The sequence below is a fragment of the Staurois parvus genome, unplaced genomic scaffold (genome assembly GCF_062004578.1).
Source record: "Staurois parvus isolate SC_StPar_1 unplaced genomic scaffold, SC_StPar_1.0 ptg000137l, whole genome shotgun sequence".
Lineage (NCBI taxonomy): Eukaryota > Metazoa > Chordata > Amphibia > Anura > Ranidae > Staurois > Staurois parvus.
The window spans coordinates 1,014,660-1,040,472 of NW_028317933.1; the positions used below are offsets into that span (position 1 = coordinate 1,014,660).

The 25,813-nt window shown below is 40.5% G+C and overlaps 1 protein-coding gene across 1 annotated transcript; it reads left to right on the forward strand.

The window, feature by feature from the left end:
• The first annotated feature begins 4,850 nt into the window (after window positions 1–4,850).
• On the forward strand, window positions 4,851–25,411 carry LOC149465276 (interleukin-17D-like). Its single transcript, XM_089673231.1, has 3 exons — window positions 4,851–4,993; window positions 22,484–22,728; window positions 23,967–25,411. Exons 2-3 carry the CDS (start codon window positions 22,484–22,486, stop codon window positions 24,181–24,183), a joined length of 462 nt encoding a protein of 153 aa, XP_089529357.1. The 5' UTR covers window positions 4,851–4,993; the 3' UTR covers window positions 24,184–25,411.
• Window positions 25,412–25,813: the final 402 nt, after the last annotated feature.

Consider the following 25,813-nt stretch of genomic DNA (forward strand, 5'->3'; position numbering starts at 1 on the left):
CCTCAAGCTACATCGCTGGAGTACCCGACAGTTACCCTGCACCCATCCAAATTTAAGTTTTCCAATAAAGCATTGAAAAGAATCCCTCTGGACCAGGGGTGCTCGACCTGTGGCCCACGGGCAACACGTGACCCTAGGAACCCTTAGATGTGGCCCTCAATCTAAAACTAGGGAAGCACACTTCTAATTTATCCTACAGGTTTGATGTGCTTTTTGAAAGTGCACCACACCCACAAAATATAATTGAAGTCTATGGCAAAGCTAGCTCGCAGGAAAGCCGCTGATCCACTGTGCTGCCCCAGTGGTGCAGGTAAACCACAGCACATCAGTGTGAGAGCATCCTCAGGCCATAAAGGGCTCATTTACATTTGTGGTTGTTTTTACCACCTCCCTCCCCCCCCAACCACCGATGTAGCATCAGGGGTAGCAATGGTGACCCTGCCCCATGCTCCAGGGGGCCCGTGTGGCCTGCCTGTCACATTATATTTACACTTGGGCAGGAGGGGTGGCATATACAGGAACCGATCTTCTCCATTTTCCTCCTGAAACTGCTGAAAGCCAGCTTCTAGTCCTCTCTCTCCTGCCAGCATTCAGGGCCTGCAGGAGGAAAATGTTCATTATGCTATCCAAAATAAAAAATGTGAAATTCTGAACTCAATCTCATTTCATTGTGGCCCAAGACTGGTTACCAAATCACTTAAGTGGCTCTTGCTTTTCCAAAGGTTGAGCACCCCTGCTATAGACTGATCCTTGGGCCAGATGATTGACTGAGGCCATGTGCCTGGCTGCTGCTGCATCTACTGAGGAAAGAACATTGGGGCTAAAACAGCAGACCCTTTAGGGGGTGAGCACTACAAAAATATTGCAACATTGCTAAAGCACCATAAGTGGACTTCTCTTTAAAATTTACACTCCACAGGAGACGCATGTCAGCATAACCAAGTCACATGAAAATGTGGGTTAAAAACGTATTACTGTCTTACCATGAAAAGAAAGCCACTAATAAGCAGCATTGCATAGCCTAAAGCACCTTGCTACAAGGATCTTTATGGGCATTTAATATCATTAGAGACTGCACAGAGCCTACTATGGCCAGACAGACTTTGGGAGAATTGCAGTGAGATAAGGAAATCAATGTGTGTTAATGTATAGGAGGTTTTCATACATTAACCTGCACTGATAAGATAGTTTTCAGTAAGCTGATCTCTTCCACGTTTCTAGAAAACATTCGGTTATAGTTCCTCTTTAACCATATGACCTGGGGTAACCCTTAATTAGTGAATTAGATCATATTATGTAAATCTGGCATGAGTTTGAAAAACAAGTTTTTCCGCTCTGGCAGCTGCCAACGCAAGCAGGGTAGGACAGTCACAGTAAATGCAATTAACCAGACTGGCATGACAGTAATATATGTCTGTGTGTTACAGCTGAACGCCAGGCAATCTGCTAATTACACATTTGAAATACATATATGGAAATATTTTTGCACGCTTCTGATTTGTAATTGTTTGCAGCCATTTTTGGTATAGGTAACCCTGACCTTCTCTGCAGCAGTATTAGAACGGTGTGGTCAAGAGCACACCCCCTTGAAGCTGATTGGATGATGAAGCAGCAGCTGCAGCAGAGCCTGCTGGGACCCTATCATTGGGTTTGCCGTTACATGTATATTAAAGTAAGCCTGACCTGTTAGAAACAGTGCTGAAGTGCATCTTTTAAAGAAGACGTCTCACTTCCATTTTTATTAATGTGTTCAACATGGGGGACTTGGGGGGGACAAAGTACATGAAGTACTTTGTTCCTTACTCCTTTGGGCTGTTTAAGACTAGTTGTGAGGTCAGACAGGGTACCCCTCCTCCTTCCATGGCCATCCGACGACACAACTAGCAAGGAGATGCTTTGACAGTTGGCACGGTTCTCCATCTGCAAGCACTTGCCCACCTGCCTGGAGCATTGTGGCTAACAAACTCCTCTCCTCCTATATTCTTCATGAGATTTTTGACATAGGCAAGTACTTGGAGATAGGGAATAGTGCCATCTGTCAAAGCAGCCGTCTCCTTGTTGGCGGTGTTGTTGGTTGGCCACAGAGGGAGAAGGAGTGCTCTGCCCATCCTCACAGGTGGTTTTAGACAACACGTAGAAAGATGGAACAAATTACTACATGTACATTGTCCTCTGGGAAACAGAGTACATCGATTGATCTCTATGTCTCTGTGGTGCCCCTCTTAGATCCTGAACCCAGGATGTACATGGGCCTTCAAGTTCTGCCCAACTTGAGACTAAACCCAGTGGTAGACAGAGTTGTAAAGGCTCCCCTGTACCAGCCCAGTTTTTTGGCCCCACAAATTCAACTGCTAGAAAAGTAAAAAGATTTACTTCATTGTGCATTGAAAAATGGCTAGACATTAGTGAACAGTGTCATGGTCTATATGGCGAGGGGTCCCAACACCCACCTGATCTATATCTAGTAAAGCTGGAGCAGTAAGTCCCCGGGGGCCCTTGCGCAGTTGCACAGCCTGCACCAATAATATATCTATAGGGTTATATCTATCCCTAACCTGTGCTAAACCCCACCCTTTTTTATTCAACTGTCAAATGGCAGAACCTCTGTTGTTCACATGACTTCATTTTTCAGTAACCATGCACACCACCGAAAGGCCATCCATTCCTCTTTAGTGAGGGCTATGTTTGGAAAGCATGCTTTTCAATGAGATGCTATTTTTTCTTCATTTGCTATGCAATTAATCCCTTTATTGAACATTGAAGGGGTCCCAAAATTGTGTCCATGAGGACTCATCAGTGGTGGCCAACTTTCTGATTATAGAGGACCTCACATGTGACCCTCAACATCACCAAAGGGCCACACATAAAACTCCATAAATATTCACTGTCAGAGACAGCAGACCCAAAACAGGATATATTCACAGGCTATGGACATAATGCAGGAGATGGTCAGGGATTGCAGACATGATAGAAGAGATTGTCAGAGACTGTGGATATGACACAACAGATGTTCAGAAATGCAGTCCTGGTACAAGAGATGGTCAGAGACTGTAGACTTGCCACAACAGATGGTCAGAGCCTGTGGACATGACACAACAGATGGTCAAAGACTTCAGACATAAAACAGAAGATGGTCAGAGACTGTGGAAATGGTACAAGAGATGTGCGGAGACTGTGGACATGCTGCAGGAGAGGGCCAGAGACTGCATACATGATACAAAAGATGGTCAGAGACTGTGCACCCGGTACAAGAGATGGTCAGGACTGGGGACATGCTGCAGGAGAGGGTCCGAGACTGTGGATATGGTACAATGGATGGTCAAAGACTTCAGACATGATTCAAGAAATGGTCAGAGACTGTGAACATGGTACAACAGATGGTCAAAGACTTCAGACATGAAACAAGAGATGGTCAGAGACTGTGGGCATGGTACAAGAGATGGGCAGAAATTGTGAACATGGTACAAGAGATGGTCAGAGACTGCATACATGATACAAGAGATGGTCAGAGACTGTGGACATGGTACAAGAGATGGTTAGGGCTGGGGACAGGCTGCAGGAGAGGGTCCAAGACTGTGGACATGGTACAATGGATAGTCAAAGACTTCAGACATGATACAAGAGATGGTCAGAGACTGTGAACATGACACAACAGATGGTCAAAGACTTCAGACATGGTACAAAAGATGGTCAAGACTGGGGACATACTGCAGGAGAGGGTCAGAGACTTTGGACATGGTACAAGAGATGGTCAGAGACTGTGGACATGCTGCAGGAGAGGGTCAGAGACTGTGGACATGGTACAAGAGATGGTCAAGACTGGGGACATAAAAGAACCACCTCTCCAGCGCTCCAAAGGGATTGACACCAGAAAGCAGACAATGGATAAGGGAATCAGAAGTGCAACTAGCCTTGGAACAAGGTCTTGGTACTGCAGCCCTCCTCTGACTGGGGGATCAAACCAAAAACTGGAAAAAGAAGCACACAGGAGTCGCAAACACCTAGTGCATTATCCATGGCTTATTTGAGGGTATAAAAAAGCCATGTCTGAGGGGAGAAGAGTTGAGCGAGGCGGTACCTATGACACACACATATATTAGGGAACAAACTCTGCTTGGCTTTAGCTCTAAGGAATGGAACACGTCCCCAAGGGCTGACTTCAATACCAGTTGGGAACTCTGCTACCACGTTGGGTCATCTCAATGACTTTGCAGGCTTTACAGGCAAACCTTGGACAATGTGTTAGGTGTTTGCGCTCCCTGTGTGCTTCTTTTTCCAAGACTGGGGGCATGCTGCAGGAGAGGGTCAGAGACTGTGAAAATACTATATGAGCTTTTGGAGACTGGGGACACGTTTCAAGAGGCAGTCACGGACGGGAGACATAGTACATGGAACTGCTAAAAATCATTATTATAAGAGGACAATAGGGAAACACAAGTTAAAGTCTTCAGGTTCTCCAAAAGCCACACAGAAAGTGCCAAAGGGCCACAGGTGGACACCAAGGGTCTACATATACCTAATGGGAAACCTTAGGTTTCAGCGCCAGATCTGGTAACTGAAAATGATACTGAAAGATAGACTGGGTTGTGATTTCCAAAGAAATGGGGACTTTTCCAACCTGACTGATACGGGCTGCTAAGACACTCTGGTGCGGAAAGCATAAACAACTCACGATATGAAGTTATAAAATGAACTTTTTCTTTTTCCTTGCACTAGGCTGTTTTCTTGTAACACACAAGTTCAAAGTGCACGACAGGTGTGACAGCTCTGGGTGTGTGGTTTTTTTTTTTTTTTTTACAAGCAGTTGAATTCTGGCTTTCACCCAGACAACCAGCCAATCAGTTCCTCATTCAGTTTCAGGTTACAACAGGCGATCATATCATATTGGAGGGAGGCGGTAATCACAGCAGGTTATAAAGACAGCTGACAATTCCACTCCACAACTCATCTCGTGTCTTCCTTTATTAGCCTGGAACTGAGAAATACCTACAAGGTGAGACCCCCATCTATGGAGTAACCACAGGATGGGGACCAGGGACTGGTTGCCATTGTTACTAACGGAATTCTAAATCTAATTGTTCAAAGGTTTCCTGAAATTACAGCAGGGGCTGTACATAGATATTTCAGGTTCAGGGGATCGAAAGGAAATTAATACAATGCTGGGGATCTATTGCAGCCAGTGACCTTAGTGCAAGAATGTACTTGTTGCATTACAAAGTGAATGTCCATTGCCTGTCTGTCTATCTATCTATCTATCTATCTATCTATCTATCTATCTATCTATCTATCTATCTATTTATCTATCTATCTATCTATCTATCTATCTATCTATCTATTTTAGCTATCCATTTTCCATCAGTCATTTTGTCTCTTATTTTACCACCTATCATCTATCTATCTTTGTTTATTTATTATTTATTTACCCACTGTCCATCATCTGTTAGTCGTACAAATGCATATCTTACCATCAATTGTTTGATTTCTCTATTATCTATTGATCTGTTTGTCTATCTATCTATCTATCTATCTATCTATCTATCTATCTATCTATCTATCCATGTATCTATCTATCCATCCATTTATCATGTCTTTATTAGTCTCTCTGTCTGCAATGTATTTATCTGCTTCTTTCTTTCTTTCTATCTATCTATCTATCTATCTATCTATCTATCTATCTATCTATCTATCGCTCATCATCATGTCTTTCTATTTTACGACCTGTCATCTATGAATCTGTCCACATAGGCTAATCAGTTACATACAGTGGGTGTATAGTTACATATATAGTTTAAAAACGTTAAATATGTATGTTTAATTTTATGGTTAAATAAGTCAGTCTATCTATATCAGATAGATCAGATAGTATCTATCTATCTATCTATCTATCTATCTATCTATCTATCTATCTGTTTTTATTAGTCTCTCTGTCTGCAGTTTATTTATCTGCTTCTTTCTTTCTTTCTTTCTTTCTTTCTTTCTTTCTTTCTTTCTTTCTCTCTATCTATCTAACCCATTTCCATCAGTTTCACTATTTCACCATTAATCTATGAATCTGTCCATTTTCAATATATCTTTCTATTTATCTGTTGATATTCATGTCTTATCCATATCATTCATGTCCTATCTATCTATCTATTATCTATCTATCTATCTATCTATCTATCTATCTATCTATTTATCTATCTTCTATCTATCTATCTTGCATGGGATATTTATGCTGTCAGCGCATAGACCAATACGTTTGCATAGTGTGGTTAAAAAAAAGTCTATCTATATCTGTTTTTAACTATCATTTGTTTTTTATCTATCTATCTGTCTATCTATCTGTCTATCTGTCTGTCTGTCTGTCTGTCTGTCTGTCTATGTTCTATTGTCTATTATCTATCTATCTATCTATCTATCTATCTATCTATCTATCTATCTATCTATCTATCTATCTTCTGTCATATTATATAAAGGGACAGTACCTCCATGTTCATGGGAGGTTCCTGAGGATCCCCGTCCTCCATTGTTATCTGTAGTGTGCAGTAATACATATAGTGTTTGTTACCAAGCTGTGTTTGTAGGATGAAAAATGAGTTTTCTGCATATCTACAGTACATTTGTGTGGTCACATTAAACTCTAATCCTTGGCTCCAGATTACAACTGACTAGCAGCAAACTCTTAGCATGTATTTTATTACTGCTATTGTGAATCTTTTGGCTTCAATTCTTTCTAAATCACTTACCTGGAACAAGTGTACAGGTGAGAAAAGTCAGAGAAAGGTTAACACAGATCTGGATACTTGTCCCAGACCGGTGATTCTATGCAGGAAATGATTGCAGTTGTTCAGTATTAGAATGCGTATTGCTATATAACATGTAATACTACAAGGTCATGTCCAGGTAGAGATCAGCATGTCGTAGTTGTTTGTGTTTCATCAGTGAAGGACACAGCTGGTCAGGCTGGTTTATAATGCATAAAATGAAATATGCTCTTTATAGTTAAAAGGTCCCTGCAAATATAAACCAAGGGCATTCTTACCCTCATAAGCCGCACTGAATGCAACCACTGGAGCAACAGAGCATTACACCTGACCCATAGCGCCTGCAGTGTCTGTGGCGTAGTATGTGAAGTGTAATAAGAGATCAAGTCTTCTTTCTATGCAGGAATGTGGAGATGGATTGTTTGTGGAATTTTACAGAGTGAATGTACCTGTGGATGTGTCATCTATAACTCCACATCCAGTTGTTTTGCGTCTTTACTATAATTGCCATATCACTATACACCCTATTCATTGGTCAGCAATTTATTACTCCCAAAACGCATCAGTTATTTTTGTTTTATGGTGGAATTGTGAACTATTAAAATTTTATTGGGCTTTTTTACCTTATGGTGTTGTGCCCATTTATGCATGTTTATGTTATGAGAATAATTCTGAGAATGCCAATGATAATTTCCTTCTGATAATCCTAGTTGATATTATGCTGATCGTCAATACTTACCCAGGACAATTATATAGACCAGGAAAGTCAGAACAGATCTGGATATTTGTTTCTGGCCAGTGGCTCAAAGTATTAAAGTCAAAGGAAAAGGAGGATAGCCAGAATATGGCATTTTTACAAAGAAAGGTCAGCAATGGCAGCCTCCATATTTTTCTTATGACAGGTTTCCTTTAAAGCCCAACTCCAGGATGTTTTTTTTTTTTTTTTAATTGAGTTCCACATTTGGTGTTTAACCCTTTGAGGACTGTAAGGTTTTGGAACGCCAAAAGAATCAATTTTTTTGTTTTTAAAGTTCGTACACTTCAGATGCTGTAACTAAGCCATTTCATGAAATAATTGGCAAAAAGCTAGATCCTTTTGTTGTTTGTTGATAAGAACTAATATTTTGACTCAAACCAAAAAAAAAAGAAAAGAGTTTTAAGTTCTTAATCAGATGATACACGCCATTACAAACATGGGACAAATACGTCCCTTGGTCCTCAAAGGGTTAAAAAAAACACCTTCAATCCAGAGCTGTCTTCCAGGTGAATTGATGCCCAGTGTCACTCAACCTGGAAGACTGAAGACTCTACTATGAGTGCAGGGCACCATAGTCCCACCCCCGAGGGACATCACCACAGCACCCTGCATTCACTGTGTAATAGAGCAGAGAACATTGCTGATTGCTGATGTTATCGTGTTGGCATTGCTCTTTGCAGACCTGACAACTGCCCAAACCAAAGAAAAGAGGATCCTTGACCGTGACCAGCCTAAAGACTTCGGAAAAGCATTCAATACAGCCTAGCAAACATTTATAGGGAATGGGAAGGGGGAGGGCACTGGGGGAAGAGTGTAGAGCCTGGTGTTGGGCATTAAAGTATAGTCACCTCTTGTTAAACAAAGATAGGTACATAGAGTACCTTCAAGGGGAGCATGCTGAAGCTAGCTGTACTTATGCTAACAAAGTGAACTCATATTTCCATTATAATTAAACTGCAGGTGTTGTTTATGGAAATAATTGGGTAGGCTAAAAAATTTGTTCTGAAAATGAAGTATTAGTAAAAGTAGGTTTTTGCAGTCAGTGCGCAGACCAATCATTTATATTTATAATGACCTAAACAAATTCACTGTTCACTCACTAAAGTGATTTTTTTTGTTTTTTTTCTCACTTTGAGTATTCAAAGTAAACCTTACTTATGAGCATGGGGTTAAATTACTAAAGAAGTAGAGCCTATTCACTTAGCGAAGTTAATGTTGTTAAATAAAAACCTGGATTCACTTTGAATACACAAGGGAAATAAAATTAGTTTTTCTAGTACATTATTGAGTATTTAAAATTAAAGCAGGTTCACCCTATTTGCTAACATTCACTTTGCTAAGTGAACAGCATGTACTCCTCCAATAAATCTAACTGACTGCAACTGATTTTTCTATGTTCTGACTACAAACCCCCCCACCTACCATATATATGATATGATGGATTAATCCATTGGATGAAATGGATAGATAGATGAATGCATGGTTGGCATTCTTTTTTTATATTTTATACATTCAGCCCTTTTCTAAATATATGCTACGCAAAATACAATCATCATTACTAAACCATGAGCTTTAGTATTATTGTAGCCAGACCAATAATGCAGAAATTCTGATTTGCTTCTATTAATTCCTACATTTTGCAAATTGCACTTTGCCTTAAAGTGCCAGGCTATGGATATTCAAGCATTTACATATTTTTATCAAGCTGTAAACGAGCTTTAAAACAAACCCTCAATGAGCTCTGTAGTGGCAGGCACTGTGGAGCAATTCAGGCTGTGCTGAGCTGCTAAGAAGGGAACTTGAATGGCTTTAGTGCTTCTGCTGTGAACTTTTAGAATGAAAAATAAAAGTGTGTTGCCGTGCTACTTTTTATTAAATTTACACTCACATAAGAAGTTGGTAATAAGCTGTTAAAAGAACTACAAGGACTCTATAACAGTGAGCAATCCGTGATATCTCCGACACATTGGCTCTCCTGTAACCTAAGCCCCTCCCCACATGTATCGTCACAGACCACGTGAATTCCTCAGGAATCCCTCAGGAGCAGGGGCGGACTGACCATTTGGAAACTCGGGCACTGCCCGAGGGCCCGGGGTCAGTAGGAGGCCCCATGAGATGCCCCTGGTACCTTTTTCATAGGCTTTTTTGAGTTTGGGCAAGGACACAGGGGCCCCATGATCCCCTGTTGCCTGGGGGCCACATGAGTTGTCAGTCTGCCCCTGCTCAGGAGTGTAATTTTAATTTTAAAAAATAATTTGGCATTTTATATACTATACTATGGTGGCTTCCTTTGTCCCTGTGAGTTCTGTCTGATGGATTGACAGCAGTGGGAGTTTATCATTACCAGTGTGCAGTGGAAGAGAGAGAGATTAGAGACCCAAGGAGACATCTATCCCCCACAGATAGGGAGAAAGCACTCCTGACCTGTTTTTATTTAAATAGGTCCATATTGGAAAGTGACAGTTCATGTCAGACACACGATTTGCGGTGGTGCACAGAGAGTGGATTTGACAGCACTGGGGAAGAGGGCACAATCTCCAGCAGGGGGATCACACATTGCATTCTGTTGGATCCTGGAGGACCTATACATGTTGATTGTGTGGGATACATGATAGATTGTGTTATATATTTTGGATTCACGTATTTATATCCTGCACTATTTGGAATTTTTGGGATGGTGATTATTCATCACTTATTTGCACACTAGCAGCATCACAACACACTTTTCTTTTTCACTTGCATTTTGATTTGTGTTTATCAACCACAATTAGTGATTGCAGCAGCGGATTTGAGTTATATTATTGTTACATTGTTGTCTGTTTACATTTGGCAGTGCAAAAATTACCAGTACTTTGATCAACATTGAGAATGAATTGCTCAACAGTGCCTGTAGCTACAGAAGTCAGTTAGGGCTTGTTTGAAAGCTAACTTACTTATTGATAAGAATATGTAAGCACTTGAATGCCTATAGCCTGGCTACGTGTTTATTTTAAGCTGACCATATCAGGGGCGGACTGACCATTTGGAAACTTGGGCACTGCCCGAGGGCCCGGGGTCAGTAGGGGGCCCCATGAGATGCCCCTGGTACCTTTTTTATAGGCTTTTTTGAGCAAGGACACAGGGGCCCCATAATCCCCTATTGCCCGATGGCCCCATGAGTTGTCAGTCCGCCCCTGGACCATACACATTACAGTGCTAGTACTTTATCTTTCAGCCCTCTAAAAAACTATGTAGTGGATCTGCCTGCAACATCGAATTTCTTTGTAGTAACTCTAAAAGAGATGTTGCATAGATTGTAGGTTGTATGGTTATCTTTGGAATCCATGTATGGCAGCATGGGAGCCAAGGAATCTGATTTCTGACTTCTGTTCTTTACATTGACAGCTGTTGGTGCAGTAAACAATATCCAGCGTTTTGGGGAATGGATGTTGCTGTATAAAGGGGTTAGGCAAAAGAATAGAAACATCTAGAAATACTAATCACCTAACAGGGAGTAGTGCCACCTTTAGAACAGCTTCAATCCCTCATAGAATGCTGTCATACAAGTCCTAAGTGTGAGCTGAGATTTTGCACTATTCTTTCAGAAGAAAAGCCTTCACTTGTTTGAGGGATGAAGGAGGTGGAGCTCATGTTTGCTCCTGAACTTCAATTTTAAGTGTATGCAAAGGCAAAACTTGTTTTTGTTTTGAATAGAGTGGGGCAAGGGTTAGACCTTAGTCTTTTTTTTCTTCTTTTTGATGACTTGTCTCCGAAACAAAGAATAGGGGGCAATCAAAGATTTTTAAGTTGTCATCAGAGGAAGAGATAAAGGTATATCTTCCAATGGGGACAACTAAGATAGGAATTCCCTGAACCTTAAAAAGATTCTCGCATTTCCTGATGAGTTTCCAGGACAAGAATTGAAGAAAAATTTCCTTAACTGGGCAAATATAGTAAAACAGTTTTCCTTATAGTTTCATAGGAATGGTTAAAACCCTTGTTAGAACTTTATTGTTGTGTCCCCGTTGGATAGATCCACCATTTTTATTTCTCTTGGTGACCAATGTCACTGGGTGGAAAAGTCATGGGAAATTTTAATCTTAACAGTGGTTGCTAGAATACTTACTGGCCACTCTATTAGGTACGCCCATTCAGTCACTTGGTAAGACAATCACATGGCAATAACTCAATGCATTTAGGCATGTAGATGTGGTGAAGATGACCTGCTGAAGTTCAAACTGAGCAACAGAATTATTATTATTATACAGTATTTATAAAGCGCCAATAGTTCACTCAGCGCTGTACATTACAAAGGGGGACAGAACATGTGACAGAACAATACCAATACAATGCAAAACATGAGGGGATTGAGGGCCCTGCTCTTTGGAGCTTACAATCTAGGAGGGAGGGGATGGTGGCACAGGAGGAGATAGCTGTGGGGGATGGAGTGGTAGGAAGAGTGGAGGAGGTCGGCAAGTTAGCAGGGAGTGGGGTAGGCTTCCCTGAAGAGATGGGTTTTCAGGGTGCACCTAAAGGAGAGGAGAGTAGGTGATAATCTGATGGGTTGGGGCAGGGAGTTCCAGAGGATGGGTGACACCCTGGAGAAGTCTTGGAGGCGGGCATGGGAGGAGGATGGGGAAGAAAGGGGATTTAAGTAAATTGGCATGGTTGTTGGTGCCAGACATGCTGGTCTGAGTATTTCATAAACTGCTGGGATTTTCACACACAACCATCTCTATGGTTTATAGTGAATGGTCCGAAAAAGAGAAAATATCTAGTGAGCAGAAGTTGTTTGTCATCAACAAAGCATTTTTATCTAGAGGTCAGAGAAGAATGGGCAGACTGGTTATTGCGACATTCAGATGGTAGGGTCAGAACTTAGCGTAAACAACAAGAAAGCATAGATCCATCCTGCCTTGTATCAACAGTTCAGGCTGGTGGAGGTGGTGTAATGGTGTGGGAGAGATTTTATTGGCATTACCAAGATGAATCTAATAAAGTGGCTGCTGAGTGTATGTGGAGGTGGGGGGAAATCCTCCAATGGTGACCACAGGAGATTCCTTCTCGCTTTCGAGAAAATTCCCTTCATTGTCTTCACAACAGGAAATCTTCCAAGACAAAAAAGAGAACAAAAACAAATAAGTTTGACTGTATTTACACTTTAAAAACATGAATCTAGTTAGGTAATCAATATAAAATCAATATAAAATGTTTTGTAAAGGTATGGCATCAAAATGGCCTACTTCTTCTATTTGTCTGTGTTAACGTTTGTTTTTCTAACAAAACTAATAAAAAATTTCAACAAGAAAAAAATCAATACAAAATGTTTTTAACGCCTTTATTTGTTTAGCCTCCAGAAAACCCCATGTACAGCAGGAGAGGGGTTGAGGCAGTACTAAACACCAATCAGACTTTGCTGTACTGCAGAGTGCTGACGATCCAACACAGAAAGGTTGCTGACAGCAGGAGAGAGCACATGGTTGACCTCATTAGTGCACTGCAGTTCCTTCATGATGATGGATTAGGGCCGGTCCTTGACCAAGATGTTTTGCTGAGACTACAGTGGAAACATAAGATCAGGTATCTTATTCATCTGTCTGGCAGGTAGGAGTATATCTCTGCACCGGATAAATGGGATTACTAACATTTTGGCTTGCAGAACAAGTCACTATATGCATCTGTGTATTGACTGTAGCTGCTTGTCTGGTGTTTGTCTATAGGCCCGATTCACACTTCCACATGTGTTACTGCAATGCACGAGCACAATAAAAAGGAAAAACATAATTTGGACATTTTCCCACGTTTTGTCTTTTTAAAAACAGTGAGAGTATAGAAAAAGATATTTGTTTACCTACCACTAATCCTGTGAGCTCTTCCTGTAGCGGGTTGACAACATTCCCCTGCTGCAATGGAAATCCAATCAATGTTGTCAGCTCTGCCTGAGAACTCCTCTACTGAACTACAAAACACCTACCACTTATGATATGGAGGTGTTCTGTGGTCTATTTATTTATTAAAGGTATTTGTATAGCAACAACAATTTTTTACACAGTGCTGTTTAGACGTTTATATGTGTTTTGCATGATTTTTTGCATGTGCATCCATTTTGTTAAGTGGCCGAGTTTTCATCATTTGGACACTATATTTTTCACAATTGTCGTGTGTTCTTACCCCCTGAGGGGTCACTCATTTATTCACTATTAGTCCCTTAAGTGGACGGGGGGTTGATTTTTTATCTTCATGAAATGGGATTACATGTATCATTAGAGGTTCACTTACTCCACGTTTTTGCAGCATTTTTGATTTAAGTGGATTTGCACTTTTTAGGTCCACCACTTCTTTATGTATTTTTTTCTTGCTGTTTATTTGCATCTTTCATGTTATTTTTCTTATTAGCGCTTCACCAGTGTTTATATGATAATTTTTTACATACCTCAGTTCCTGGTTGTAAGGAGCTTACAATCTAAGGTCTCTCTATCTCACATAAATACAGAAATGCGCACACATACTAGGGCCAAGAGAGGAAACTAATTCAAGCGCAGGGAGAACATGCACACTCCATGCAGATAGTGTCCTGTACAGGATCGGAACCATGAACCCCAGTACTGCAAGGTAGAAGTGCTAGCCACTAAGTCACTGTGCTGTGGAGCAAATAGGACTGGGCAGAATTGACAACATTGCTTGGGATTTCAATGCAGCAGAGGCAGAGTTGTCAGCTCAATGCAGTAGATTAGGAGCTCACATGATTTCTGGCAGGATAACCAGATATTTTTCTGTGCATGCAGCATTGCAGGGATAAAATCTAGGGGAATGTGTGTGTGTATTGCAGAGATGTACTGCAATTTTTTTAATTTTTCCCAGACATACAATTTTTTAACCAATGCTATTGTGGTTTAAACTCTGACTAGTTCACTTTTTGGAACTTAGTTGTCTTGCCTATCAAAGTTCTAGTTGACACGCCAATCCATCATTTATGAAAGAGCAATGATTGGTGAATGGGACTACACAAAGGTGAATGAAGGTTTTACTTCATACCAAAACTGCAAAAACAAGACAGAATATGTATTGGAAAATGTTGGCAGTATGAGCCGCACTCCTATAGCATGTGACCACCATAATCTGTTGGCGTTTGTAGTGACCACCTACAGTAATAGCAACCCATACAGCTGCTATGGGGCCCAGTGGCAGGACAGGACTTGTCCATGTCTGAAAAGTATTTGTAAAAGAAAAACATTTGCTGACCTATCTATTTTCATCAGTTTGCCCTCACCGTGAAAGATTAATGGCTCAGTGATCGAGAAGTGCCAGCTATTTTTCATGATCTCATTCACCTGTCTTGGCCAGCTTAGTTCAGGTTCATCACAAATGTTCTCTTCATCGGGACACAAAACAGGCACAGCACAGCAGTAGCTCATTGGAAGCCCTGCCTGCCCCCCAAGGACTATGTAGTGACCTATGTAGAGTTCCTGGCAGCTGTGTAATTTTCAGTCACAGTCGCCACCATTGTTAAGGTCTGAAGTAAAAGACCAGGCAGGCTCTTATTGCAGAAGAGGCTTGCAATTTCTCTCCTGTAATGAAATAAACACATCTGCCTGTTGCAGTCTTCTTTAAATTGTACACTGAGCTGCTCAAGCACTGAAGATAAACCATCCCAAGATAACTGAGGACTGGCACTTGAAAAAATCCAGGGAGAAAATGCCTTCACTGGCGAGGACCTTGTAGACATTGGACTGTTGGAGGTAAGCATTGCAGACTTTAGTTCAACCTTTAGGAGTAGAATGGGAATCTAGTAGAGGTTCATTATATGCTGCCCCACCCACACTGACTATCAATGTAAGGGGGTGCAAATTTTGCCAAATTTTGTTATAGAGCCCTTTGATTTCTAGTGATGGATCCACTAGAGACTGCAAGAGATGGTGCCATGCAACTATTAGAGAAGGAGATGTATAGTCACCAGTACTCCAGAATTAGGTTTCCTCCATTTATTATGAAAACAATGCTACATAATTCAGAAATGCCCAACAGAATATGTAGACTATCTACAGGGTCATCTACTCTGGGGGTTCGACATCCATGTTCATGGCAGTCATAAAAATCTAAAGTGCTTCAGGCCCAAGAGAGTGAGATCAGTTGGTGAGATTGGAAGCCGATGATGACCAATGATGGTCCATCCTTCCCATTGATGTGGTGGGGTGATTGTTTCAATATGCTCATTGTTCTTTTATGTTTGTGGTTGCTATTCACATTTTATATTCAATAAACAGCAATAGGTATTTGGCAAGGCCAGCACGTTCTGTGCTTTCTTATGTTTTTAACTTTTAATACCTAAGACTTCATGCATTCTTTGTTGCTAATTTCAGAAAACTGCTTTTGATCCCCTATCTGCAGTAGATTAAATGTCAACATGTTTGTGGAAACTGGATGGGCCAGTTCCATGAAATGTGAAGGGTTTTTTGTTTAAATTTAAACCCAGCTGTCACAGTCCTGAGGCTTAAAGAGAAGTGTTAAGTGAAATTGTCCACAAACAGGTGTATTTAAAGGCATGCATTTGGTGCTAATCTAGCGTCCAGTGCCGATTGTTGTGATAGAAAAAAATCTAAACAAAAACATTGCGAACAAAACCTTTGCCCTGTCTAACCTTTTTACTTTTCCTCCATAAAATACACTGAAACAAAGCAAGCTTCAACTCAGTGCAACCTTTTTATGGCAATGCAATGCTGTAGAAAGGTTGACTATTAGTAAATCATTTGCACACCATGAGGATATGGTCTTTAAAGAAGATGCAAACACATTTACTAAAATCTCATATAATCTTTTCAATCTCTTTAATATTGTTAAAACTTTAGATTTTATTAAAATGAGATCTGGTAATCCTGCCATGAAGGTCATCGTTCGAATACTCCCTGTTATAGGGCGACAACGCTCTGTCCGTTTCTTTCAAATCTGCTTCATTGTTTTCACCTGGGCTTCCGATAGACACTACAAGTGGCCATTTCAACACACATTATGCAGGCATGGTTCACTGTTGTCACCATCAGAGTTTGGTGCAAATCGTCCATTCACTGCTGCCCGTGCAGCCAAAGCCGGCATCCTGCCATTCTGATTTCTGAAACCTTGATTGAATATAACCATTCATGGGAATTGTTCCCATTAAATGGTACACAGCAACAGCCCTGAAGAAGGGGATACTATTCCCCTGAAACACATTGGCTTGATGTACGTGTTACTACTTTTTAATTAATGTCTATGAGCCATACTTCAGAAGTTGCATTTCTCTGGACACTGGGCGCTCCTTTCTTCTTATCCAAGTCACCATCAGGAAACTTGCCCTATGAGATGCCATGCAGTTATCACTGGAGGGCATGTAGGCAAGAAGAGGCTGCAAAGAGGATACAAGAAACCATCAGCACTGAGATGTACCATAAAGATGACAAAAAATGTGAAATCAATATTTTCTAGCAGAAAAAAAACATAGCAGTTGTTTTTGATACTCGGTGCAGCAAACATAGGTGTCCGTTTATGACACAGAGAATAGCTGCGATTCAACGGATCTCAGCTATTCTCTGGTCATTCACAGTTTATGACACTCAGAAGATCATGTCAGCCCTTCACCGGATATCTGTGTTCTCCCTCCAAATTCTCCAGCCCAGAGCTGGAGAATCAGAAGGACCGCAAACTAAGCAGAGATAATTTACCTCTGTTTAGTAAACTGATCTTTTACTGTAATCTCGCGAGATTATAGTAAAATCAGCCGTTTTCCAGAGTTTGTAGACCGTTCTCCAGCGTTTGGAGACCGTTCTCCCTTCGTTCGGAGAACTGCTTCATAAACTGCATTCACAGGAGAACTGTGTTCTCCGAGAATGAAGGAGAACTGAGCAGCGATCTATTACCACTGGTTCATAAATGGACACCTAAATGTCATCTAGTTAGAGGTTTAATTTACTTTTAAAACAATCATCAACAGTTTCTACAGCTAAGCCCATTCTGATGGAAACATCAGACAGGTGTAACCTCAGGTAGGGACTATTAGCATGTTGGCTTTCACTGAATAAAATTTTTACATAGACTTCAGCGTACAGCCTTTGTGGAATTCTGGTGGTGAAACACTGAGCAGAGATGGTCACTTTAGACATGCAACCCGTTTCACCCTCAGCTGGGAGAGAGTGCTGGCGTATTGAGAAGTGCCTTTCTCTAGATCTACCAAAAATGAATTTCTTCTTTGCTCTCTTTTGGTCTGTTAATATATACCACTTTGTTGTATCTGTTTGATAGGTGAGCCTGCTTCTCTCTAATTGTGTCTCCATACAGGCCTAAGCCTGTGCAAGCTCAGACTGGAGTGACTGAAACTGGTCATAATCTTTGTTTTAAAAATTTCATATTAAGAACATTTGTTTGATTTTCCAATGGGTTGCAAGGTTGTTTTCGACCGAATTGACGAGAACATTCGAAGGAGCAGGATGAAACATTTTTCTAGAAGGAACACATTTTAAACTGTGAATGTGGTTTTCATTCGGAAAAGTTCATTAACTCCAAATTTTAATGTTAACCCATTGGTGCCGGCACCTCCAGACCCTTTAAGGGTTTCAGAAGCCGGGAGGCGGGGCGGGTTTTTAGGGTCATCTGACCGCCGTGATTCGCTGTCATGGCACTCACGGAAAGGTCCCGATCTCCTCTTTCGATCGGGACCTTTCCGTGAGTACTGGACATGTGTGCTGGGAGCATGCAGGGCGCACTCTCAGCACATGTTTTTCTTAATTGCATGCAAATGTGCAGCCGCTTGGTGTTAAGGCCCAGATGCCGGGAGGCCGCACATTTGCGTGCGCCCAGCGCGAAGAGGTTAAAGAAGAATTGTGGGATTTGAGAAAAAAAAACATTCATTCTCATCTACATCGCTGCAGCATTGATCCGATGCTGCAGCTGTCCCCTGTCAGCTCTAATACCACAAACTGAATGATCACATGACCGCTGATCTCTCAGTTCTTGGTCTTCACTGAGCAGAAAGCAGTGGCTGTCAGTCATTGGCTCTCTATTCTGCTTATCCAGCTAGCTCAGACTTTCTGTGGCACTCTGTGAGGTTGAGCCAGCTGCTGGTCAAGCATCTTGGCGGATCCCGACAATATTGTTGAGATCCTTCCAGAGCCTGGACCAGTTCTGGGATGTTAGCCCACAGTGGGTTTTAGCCTGCTGTTGGCGTTATCTGGGTCACAGAAGTCCAGAAATACCTGCACTCCTGTGACCCAGAAGAGAAGTATGGACAAAAGATCTTTGGGCATACATCTCTTTTCAAACGAAACACTTCATAAGTACTTGATGAAGTCCCGGTGGGCAGGGCAAGACGCATCACAGGGTGTGGCCAGAGCAGCCGCTGAGGCCATCTCATATGCACCGGACTCCTGGGACTGGTTTGAGCGGCGTCCATACCCCTATTACCCCTATTAAGTTTTTGGAATACTTGTGGATGCTGCTCCCATTTCCTCTTTCAGTGGGGTGACTTCTTTTTGCTTCCTGTAGCAGCGCCATACACTTTCCTACAGGGTTTGATCTACTTTCAAATGATGTTCATCAAGTCATCGAATGTAGTGATGAGAATGTTTGCACAAATGTTCATACGAACACGTGTTCAAAAACGTATTAGTGTATAGAAAGCTTTAGAGCTTAAACTGTTTTTCTTTACTTACCTACTGTGGGCCAGCAGAATGGTGGAAGAGTAATGGGAAGAACATTATAGGCACCTGCATTGGGCTGACTCTAAAGTGAACCTATTGCTTTGCCCTACAGGAACCATAGGCTTGTGCCTGTATGGGGCTGACACAGTGTTCATATCCTCTACCTCTCCTGATTCTATCAAATAAGATGAGCAGCATTATTCATTTTCACAAATTAAAAAAAAAAAGGCTGAAGACAATGGCAGTACCTTCCCCACCCTCCAGCATAGCAAAGAGTTATATCACTTATTGACTCACCATTGCACTACCTGCCAAGACTTTGGCCTTTGTTCAGAAAAGAGACAGGTTGTAAGTGCTGCTTAGGCTCATTATGGTGTGCTGTGGAAAGTTCAGAGTAAACACATTGTGAACCAGGCTTTATTGACTGCAAGGCTTCATTTCAAATTCCCTGCAGGTCTGCATTAGCGATGCCTACATAACAACGATAGAGAGAGAAGTGTAGCTTTTCACACAGGTTTTCCACTCCTTGACAGATTCCTTTTTGAAAGGGATTTCCAGGTTATTTAAAGCCCTTCATTTGAATCTTACCTTTCCACGTAAGGACTAGTTCACCCCAGCTGCATTGGGCAACATTGGATAACATTGTCCCAATGTAAGAACAAGGCCATTTGCCGTATTTCCTATGCATTAAGTTCACACCAATGTGCTGTGTTGATGTGCACTGAAAAAAAGAGGACATATTTTAACTAGAAAAGCTACAATTTCTGGGGAAATTGTGTGGTGTTCTTTCCTCCACCAGTAGTCTACAACTGGAGTGGGCGGAGTAACTGGGTGGAGTGGCTTGAGTAACTGTTGTGTGGTTGGGGTAGCTGGAGTAACTGTGAAAAGGTTTTGTCAGCTCCCACTCTAGTTTTGAACATTCCACCATTCATTTCTATGGGACCAATTTCAACACAAAAACGCTGATATTTCGAGAACCATTCGGCGGAACGTTCCACAAAGTAATAGCGCACCAATCGGGAACAATCCGCACGTTTCGGAATATTACTGTCTATGTAGTGTAAAAACTGTGGGAGGAGTTAGGGTGGTAAATTTGGCTATAATAATAAGAATATATATGTTAGATAACAGGAAGTGGTCTTGCCATGCAAGAACACTTAACAGTATGCTCACCAACGTGCGTGTTTTGCACATCTTAATGTGTGCTAGCTGATGTGAAAGAGCTCTAACAGTAAGGGACCATTCACACTTTGGAGGTTATTTACTAAACCTTGAGAGTGCAAAATCTGGTGCAACTCTACATAGAAACCAATCAGCTTCCAGCTATTATTATCACAGTTTAATTGAACAAGCTGAAGCTAGAAGCTGATTGGCTACCATGCACAGCTGCACCGGATTCTCAGTGCTCCAGTTTTAGTAAATCTCCCCCTTTGTGTTTTAATGTGTGAGTTTTAGGGCAACTTAGCACATGTACATGGACAATGTTTGCCATTTAATTGCTTTGCCTTTGCCATTTAATATGCATTGTTTTTCCATCCATGGATGTACATTATAAGGGATTTAGATAGGAATGGCAACAGATGCCAACAAACATGACCAGGGGCGGACTGACCATTCGAGCATTTGGAAACTCGGGCACTGCCCGAGGGCCCGGGGTCAGTAGGGGGCCCCATGAGATACCCCTGGTACCTTTCATTGGCTTTTTCATAGGCTTTTTTGGGTGTGGGCGATGACACAGGGGCCCCATGATCCCCTATTGCCCGGGGGGCCCCATAAGTTGTCAGTCCGCCACTGAACATGACATACATCAAAACTACAGCTAAAAACACATCAGAATGCATAAATATGAATCCAATGCAAACTGATGCCCTTAGAACCAATAAGGTCTGTTTTTTTAGAAATGTAACACAATATGATTGGTATAATTATGAATGACACCTTCTTTATTACATCAGTCAAAGAAAATCATGCGCAAACCTGCAGGATAGAAGATATATCAACATCTATACTATCTGTTATGCTGGGCAATAGGTCTGTGATGTTTTCTCTGGAAAAACATTTGGTGAAAAATATATTTTTTTCCAATAAATTTGTATTTAGTTTTAAGCAACAAATAAAATATCCAAAGTATATCATAACAGAAACAATATTATACAAAGAAAGATAATATAAATATCAGTTACAGTCATTTCAAAATGTTAGAAAAATATAACACTATATTACATCAATTTTTAATAGTTGTAGTCTAGATATAGCATATAAACATTATTAAAAGCTGAATTGTATATTCAATATTAAATGTAAAATAAATGCACATATAAATAATCAGGATTTCCCAAAATTTGTCAGATAAAATATTGGAAAGTTTATAGTTACCCAAAATTATTTCATCTTAATTTCACTTTAGAGAAATGGACCAATCTGTTACTTCCAAGCTGTAGCAACAGATTGTTTGTATGTAAGAAGGAAGGAGGTAGCTAATTTCTGTTGTGTTACATAGTTAGTCTGGTTGAAAAAAGACAAAAGTCAAACTAGTTCTAGATCTGCATCCTGTTTTTCCATGCAAAAGGGCTACTAATGCATTTAATGCAGTTATTGTTGAAAAACAGTAGCTATTAAATAAAAAATGTGCTTGCAAAATCTGTTCAATACAGAGCAAGACCACCATGTGGTTCATATTTCCAATCTCATCACATCCCCAAAAGCAAATATTGGAATAATTTGGGGTAAAGTGAGTTAATCTGCCTGGCATCACATACCAACGCATCACCATTCTATATGCTCCCTCTACAGCATTTCTTTAGTAGAACATGTTGAAATTGTTGCTAAGCTTTTTCTGATCTTGAGAGGTTTTTGTATAAGAAGTCTTTTTGTACATCTATAAAACTCTTTATAAGGAGCAATATATAAGTCTTGAGGTTTTACCCAAAGAATTATATGAGAAGTTCTGAGACTATATTGTATAATTATAAAAAAGTATTGATGGTCCAACATTTTAAAGTAGTGGAGTTTTCATAGGGCGCTATTAAAAATTTGGTGTGGAAGCCAAAGAGATATGAATTCATTGGCATATTTGTAAGAATCCCATATTTTTAAATTATGTAATAGCAAAAGGCTCAGGTTTTTACGGTCTATGTTTGGAAGGAATCCATAAAAATGATTGGAATGGGTAAGGAAAATGAGTTTTTAAGTTAACCCCACAGTGGAGTATCTTCTTTGGCATGTAGTAATGAAAGTTGGGTTATTTGTGCCGAAATATATTTCCAAAAAGTCTTTTTTGTTTCTGTATCATTTGAATGATTATATTTGACCTGTCCTGTGCTATCTTTTTACAGATGAAGCTGTTGCTGGCTTTGATCTTCATCTTGATGTATATGGAATGTGAAGGAAAACACAACCACAAATGCAAATTCCCCTCTGAGGAAAATTTGAAGAACAAGCTTCTAAGGCTGGCACCTGATTCCCTGCTCCTCACTAGACAAGACAATGTACCTGACATTAAGATGAAGAAATGCCCTTTCAGCATCAATATCTCATCTGAGCTGATGCAGGACAGAAGTATTTCTCCTTGGTCCTACAGGTAAAAGAATCTCTTCCTCTTAAGTCCTTCTGTTGACATGCTTGGAGACCTTGAAATGACTCTTCAAAGAAATAACCTACCTACAGCGAAATTATTTTTATGGGGAGTTTTTATGTAGGAGCACCTTCTCTGTTCTTGATCTCTGTAACAAAGGGACTGAAGAATTCTGTAATTCACAGAGCTAAACTGGGCAGAGCTAATAACAGACTAATTGAGGCTCAATAGACTCCATCCATGGATGGAAGTTAGGTACAGCCTGTCTTTCTGGCAGGAGCAACAGGTATCTTTTTACTATTAACATGGCTGATTCACATTGCAACACAGTGCACCTCAATGCATGCATTTTTGTGAATGTGTTCAAAAGCATCTAAACAAATGAAAATTAAATCAGGTTGCAATTTTGCATGCCGCAATACAATGCACACTGTGTGTTGTGGTGCTCTGCAGTGAATTGGGGTCCCATTCAAAATGAATCTCACTTCATGGCACCAAGCAAAGGCCTGGTGTGAACATATCCATAGTGTGGACAAGCTCTACACTCACCAGCCACTTTATTAGGTACACCTTGCTAGTACCAGGTTGGATACCTTTTGTCTTCAGAACTGCCTTAGGTCTTTGTGGCATAGATCCAACAAAGTGTTGGAAACATTCCTCAGAGATTTTGATCCATATTGACATGAGTTACTGTTGCCTTTCTATCGTATGAAAGCAGTCTGCCCATTCTCCTCTGACTTCAACAAGGCATTTTCGTCCACACGACTGCAGCTCCCTGGATATTTTCTCCCTTTTGGACCATTCTCTGTAAAGCCTAGAGATGGTAGTGTGTGAAAATCCCAGTAGATCAGTAGATTTTGAAATACTCAGACCAGCCCATCTGGCACCAACAACCATGCCATGTTCAAAGTCACTTAAATCCCCTTTCTTCCCTATTCTGATGCTTGGTTTGAACTTTAGAAAGTCATGTTCACCATGTCTAGATGCCTAAATGCACTGAGTTGCTGCCATGTGATTGACTGATTTGCAATTTGTGTTACCAAGCAATTGAACAGCTGAACCTAATAAAGTGGCCGGTTAGTGTATATATACAGTATTTGACTACACATATCTTTATGACTACACATCTACTATAATTGTATAGTTTTCAGACCAAAAAATATTAATGTAATTTTTTTACTGTTACTTGGGACAAAAAAATTTACATTTGACAGTCTCTCACCTACTTTTCCCTTCCTATTTAGAATCAATGAAGACTTGAACAGATATCCTCAATCGATTGTTGAGGCCTACTGTCTGTGCAAAGGCTGTGTTTCATCCAAAGCCAACTCGATGGTCAGTGTGCCATTCTACAAAGAAGTGTCAGTCTTATACAAAACTTCCAAGTGTAAGAAGTCAAGATTTGTCTACAAATTACGACAAATTAGAATTGCTCAGGTCTGCATCTGCCGATTTCCTTAAATGTCTTCAGACGTTAATCGCCAATGATCACCGGTGAATCCGCTATGATTTTTGATCTGGAGATTCTGCTGTTAAAGAATAATTATGGAGCCAAAACCTGCTTCCATTGTGAACCAAGTTCAAGTTTAATGGGTTGACCTTGTCAAGTTATGTGTGTATTTTAACGTAACTCAACCAAAAAAAAATGAAGAACGCTGAATAACATATATACATTCGGTATAGCACTGTCTTGGTGTGGAAAAATGTGCATTGATAAGAGAAATGACTGGGTGAGAGTTACACTTTAGACACAGGTTTGCGCCTAAACGTTAGATACAGGTTTGCAAACAAAACAAATTTCCACAAACTTACTGAATATGTTTTTTGGATTTAGAAATGTGACAAACATGGAAAGGGAATAAAGGCCTCTCCAATCTAAAATAAAATCACTGTAAATACCCCAAAGACTTCAAAAGAAGAGCTCAAATTCAATTAAATGAAATACAGTCTACAAGGTTAAGTAAATGTATTGATATCCAGTTTGTCTGGATAAGGTGTATGCATTTTTATTCTTTTTGTACATTGTATTATTGTATGAAGTAAGTTTTTTTTACTTTTTTATGATAAGTTGGGTGTCTCTTTTATCAGTTATTAAGCTGGACACACTTTTTTTTGTTACCAACTACATATTTAGGATTCCTAAAGGACTTTTGGCACTTTCTACTTCTTCACTTGACTGAAGCTAGCTCTAGAAGATGATAAGGCCATATGGACAATCGGGATGGTTGTAATATGTACATGCGGTTCTGCTCTAGGAAGTTGCATGTTCAATTTTTTTATGCTTTGTAATATAAAGTTTATATGTTTTCTTAATAAAATGAAGGATACCTAGATGCTGGTGCAATCATTTGTTTAGTCTACTGTGCCAGTTGTTGGTGTCCATGAGTCTTCTAACAGTGGCCTGTCGTCTTCTCCTGCGGTATCAGTTCAGAAGGTAACCTTTTAAACAGAGTATATTAAACTCCAAAGAAAATTTCTGGTTGGATTGTGCAGTGTTCAATCAGCCTTTCGGTAGTTAGCATGAAGGTCCCCTGCCATCCATGATAGCTGTGTTTCCGGTTTCACCTTTCATATATCTTATGGAGAATCCACTAAAAGATGAGTAATATAACATTTCTATATCCTGTGCCGTTTAATACATTTTCTGTATATGGCTACATTGGCATAAAATAAAATTAATCAGTGATTAGTTCTTGTGTCAGACTCTCTCTGAGTTCCCCAAACAATTACTGGTTGGGATGGCATGTGACTGGTGTAGGCGATGGCTGGCCACCATCAAAACTGTGATGTCAGTGGAGGATACTACAGAGGCACTGAAAGATACTTAACTTTGTACAACAGGAATTGGAATTGTACGCAGGTTTATGGGAGTTTTTGTCAAAGAAGAGCTTCTTGGAAATCAAAGCCCTAAAAGTTGGACATATCCTTCAGGCATTTGAAGACTCTATAAAAGGATCAGGAATATCATGTGCGGGAGAGCTCCTACCACGAGCTCTCCGCCGCCGCCATAGTCAGGCTCCGCCCCTATTTCTTGTGTTTTAGTTATTGGTAGAGAGATGGAATATCATGATTCAAACTGAAATTATTGCAG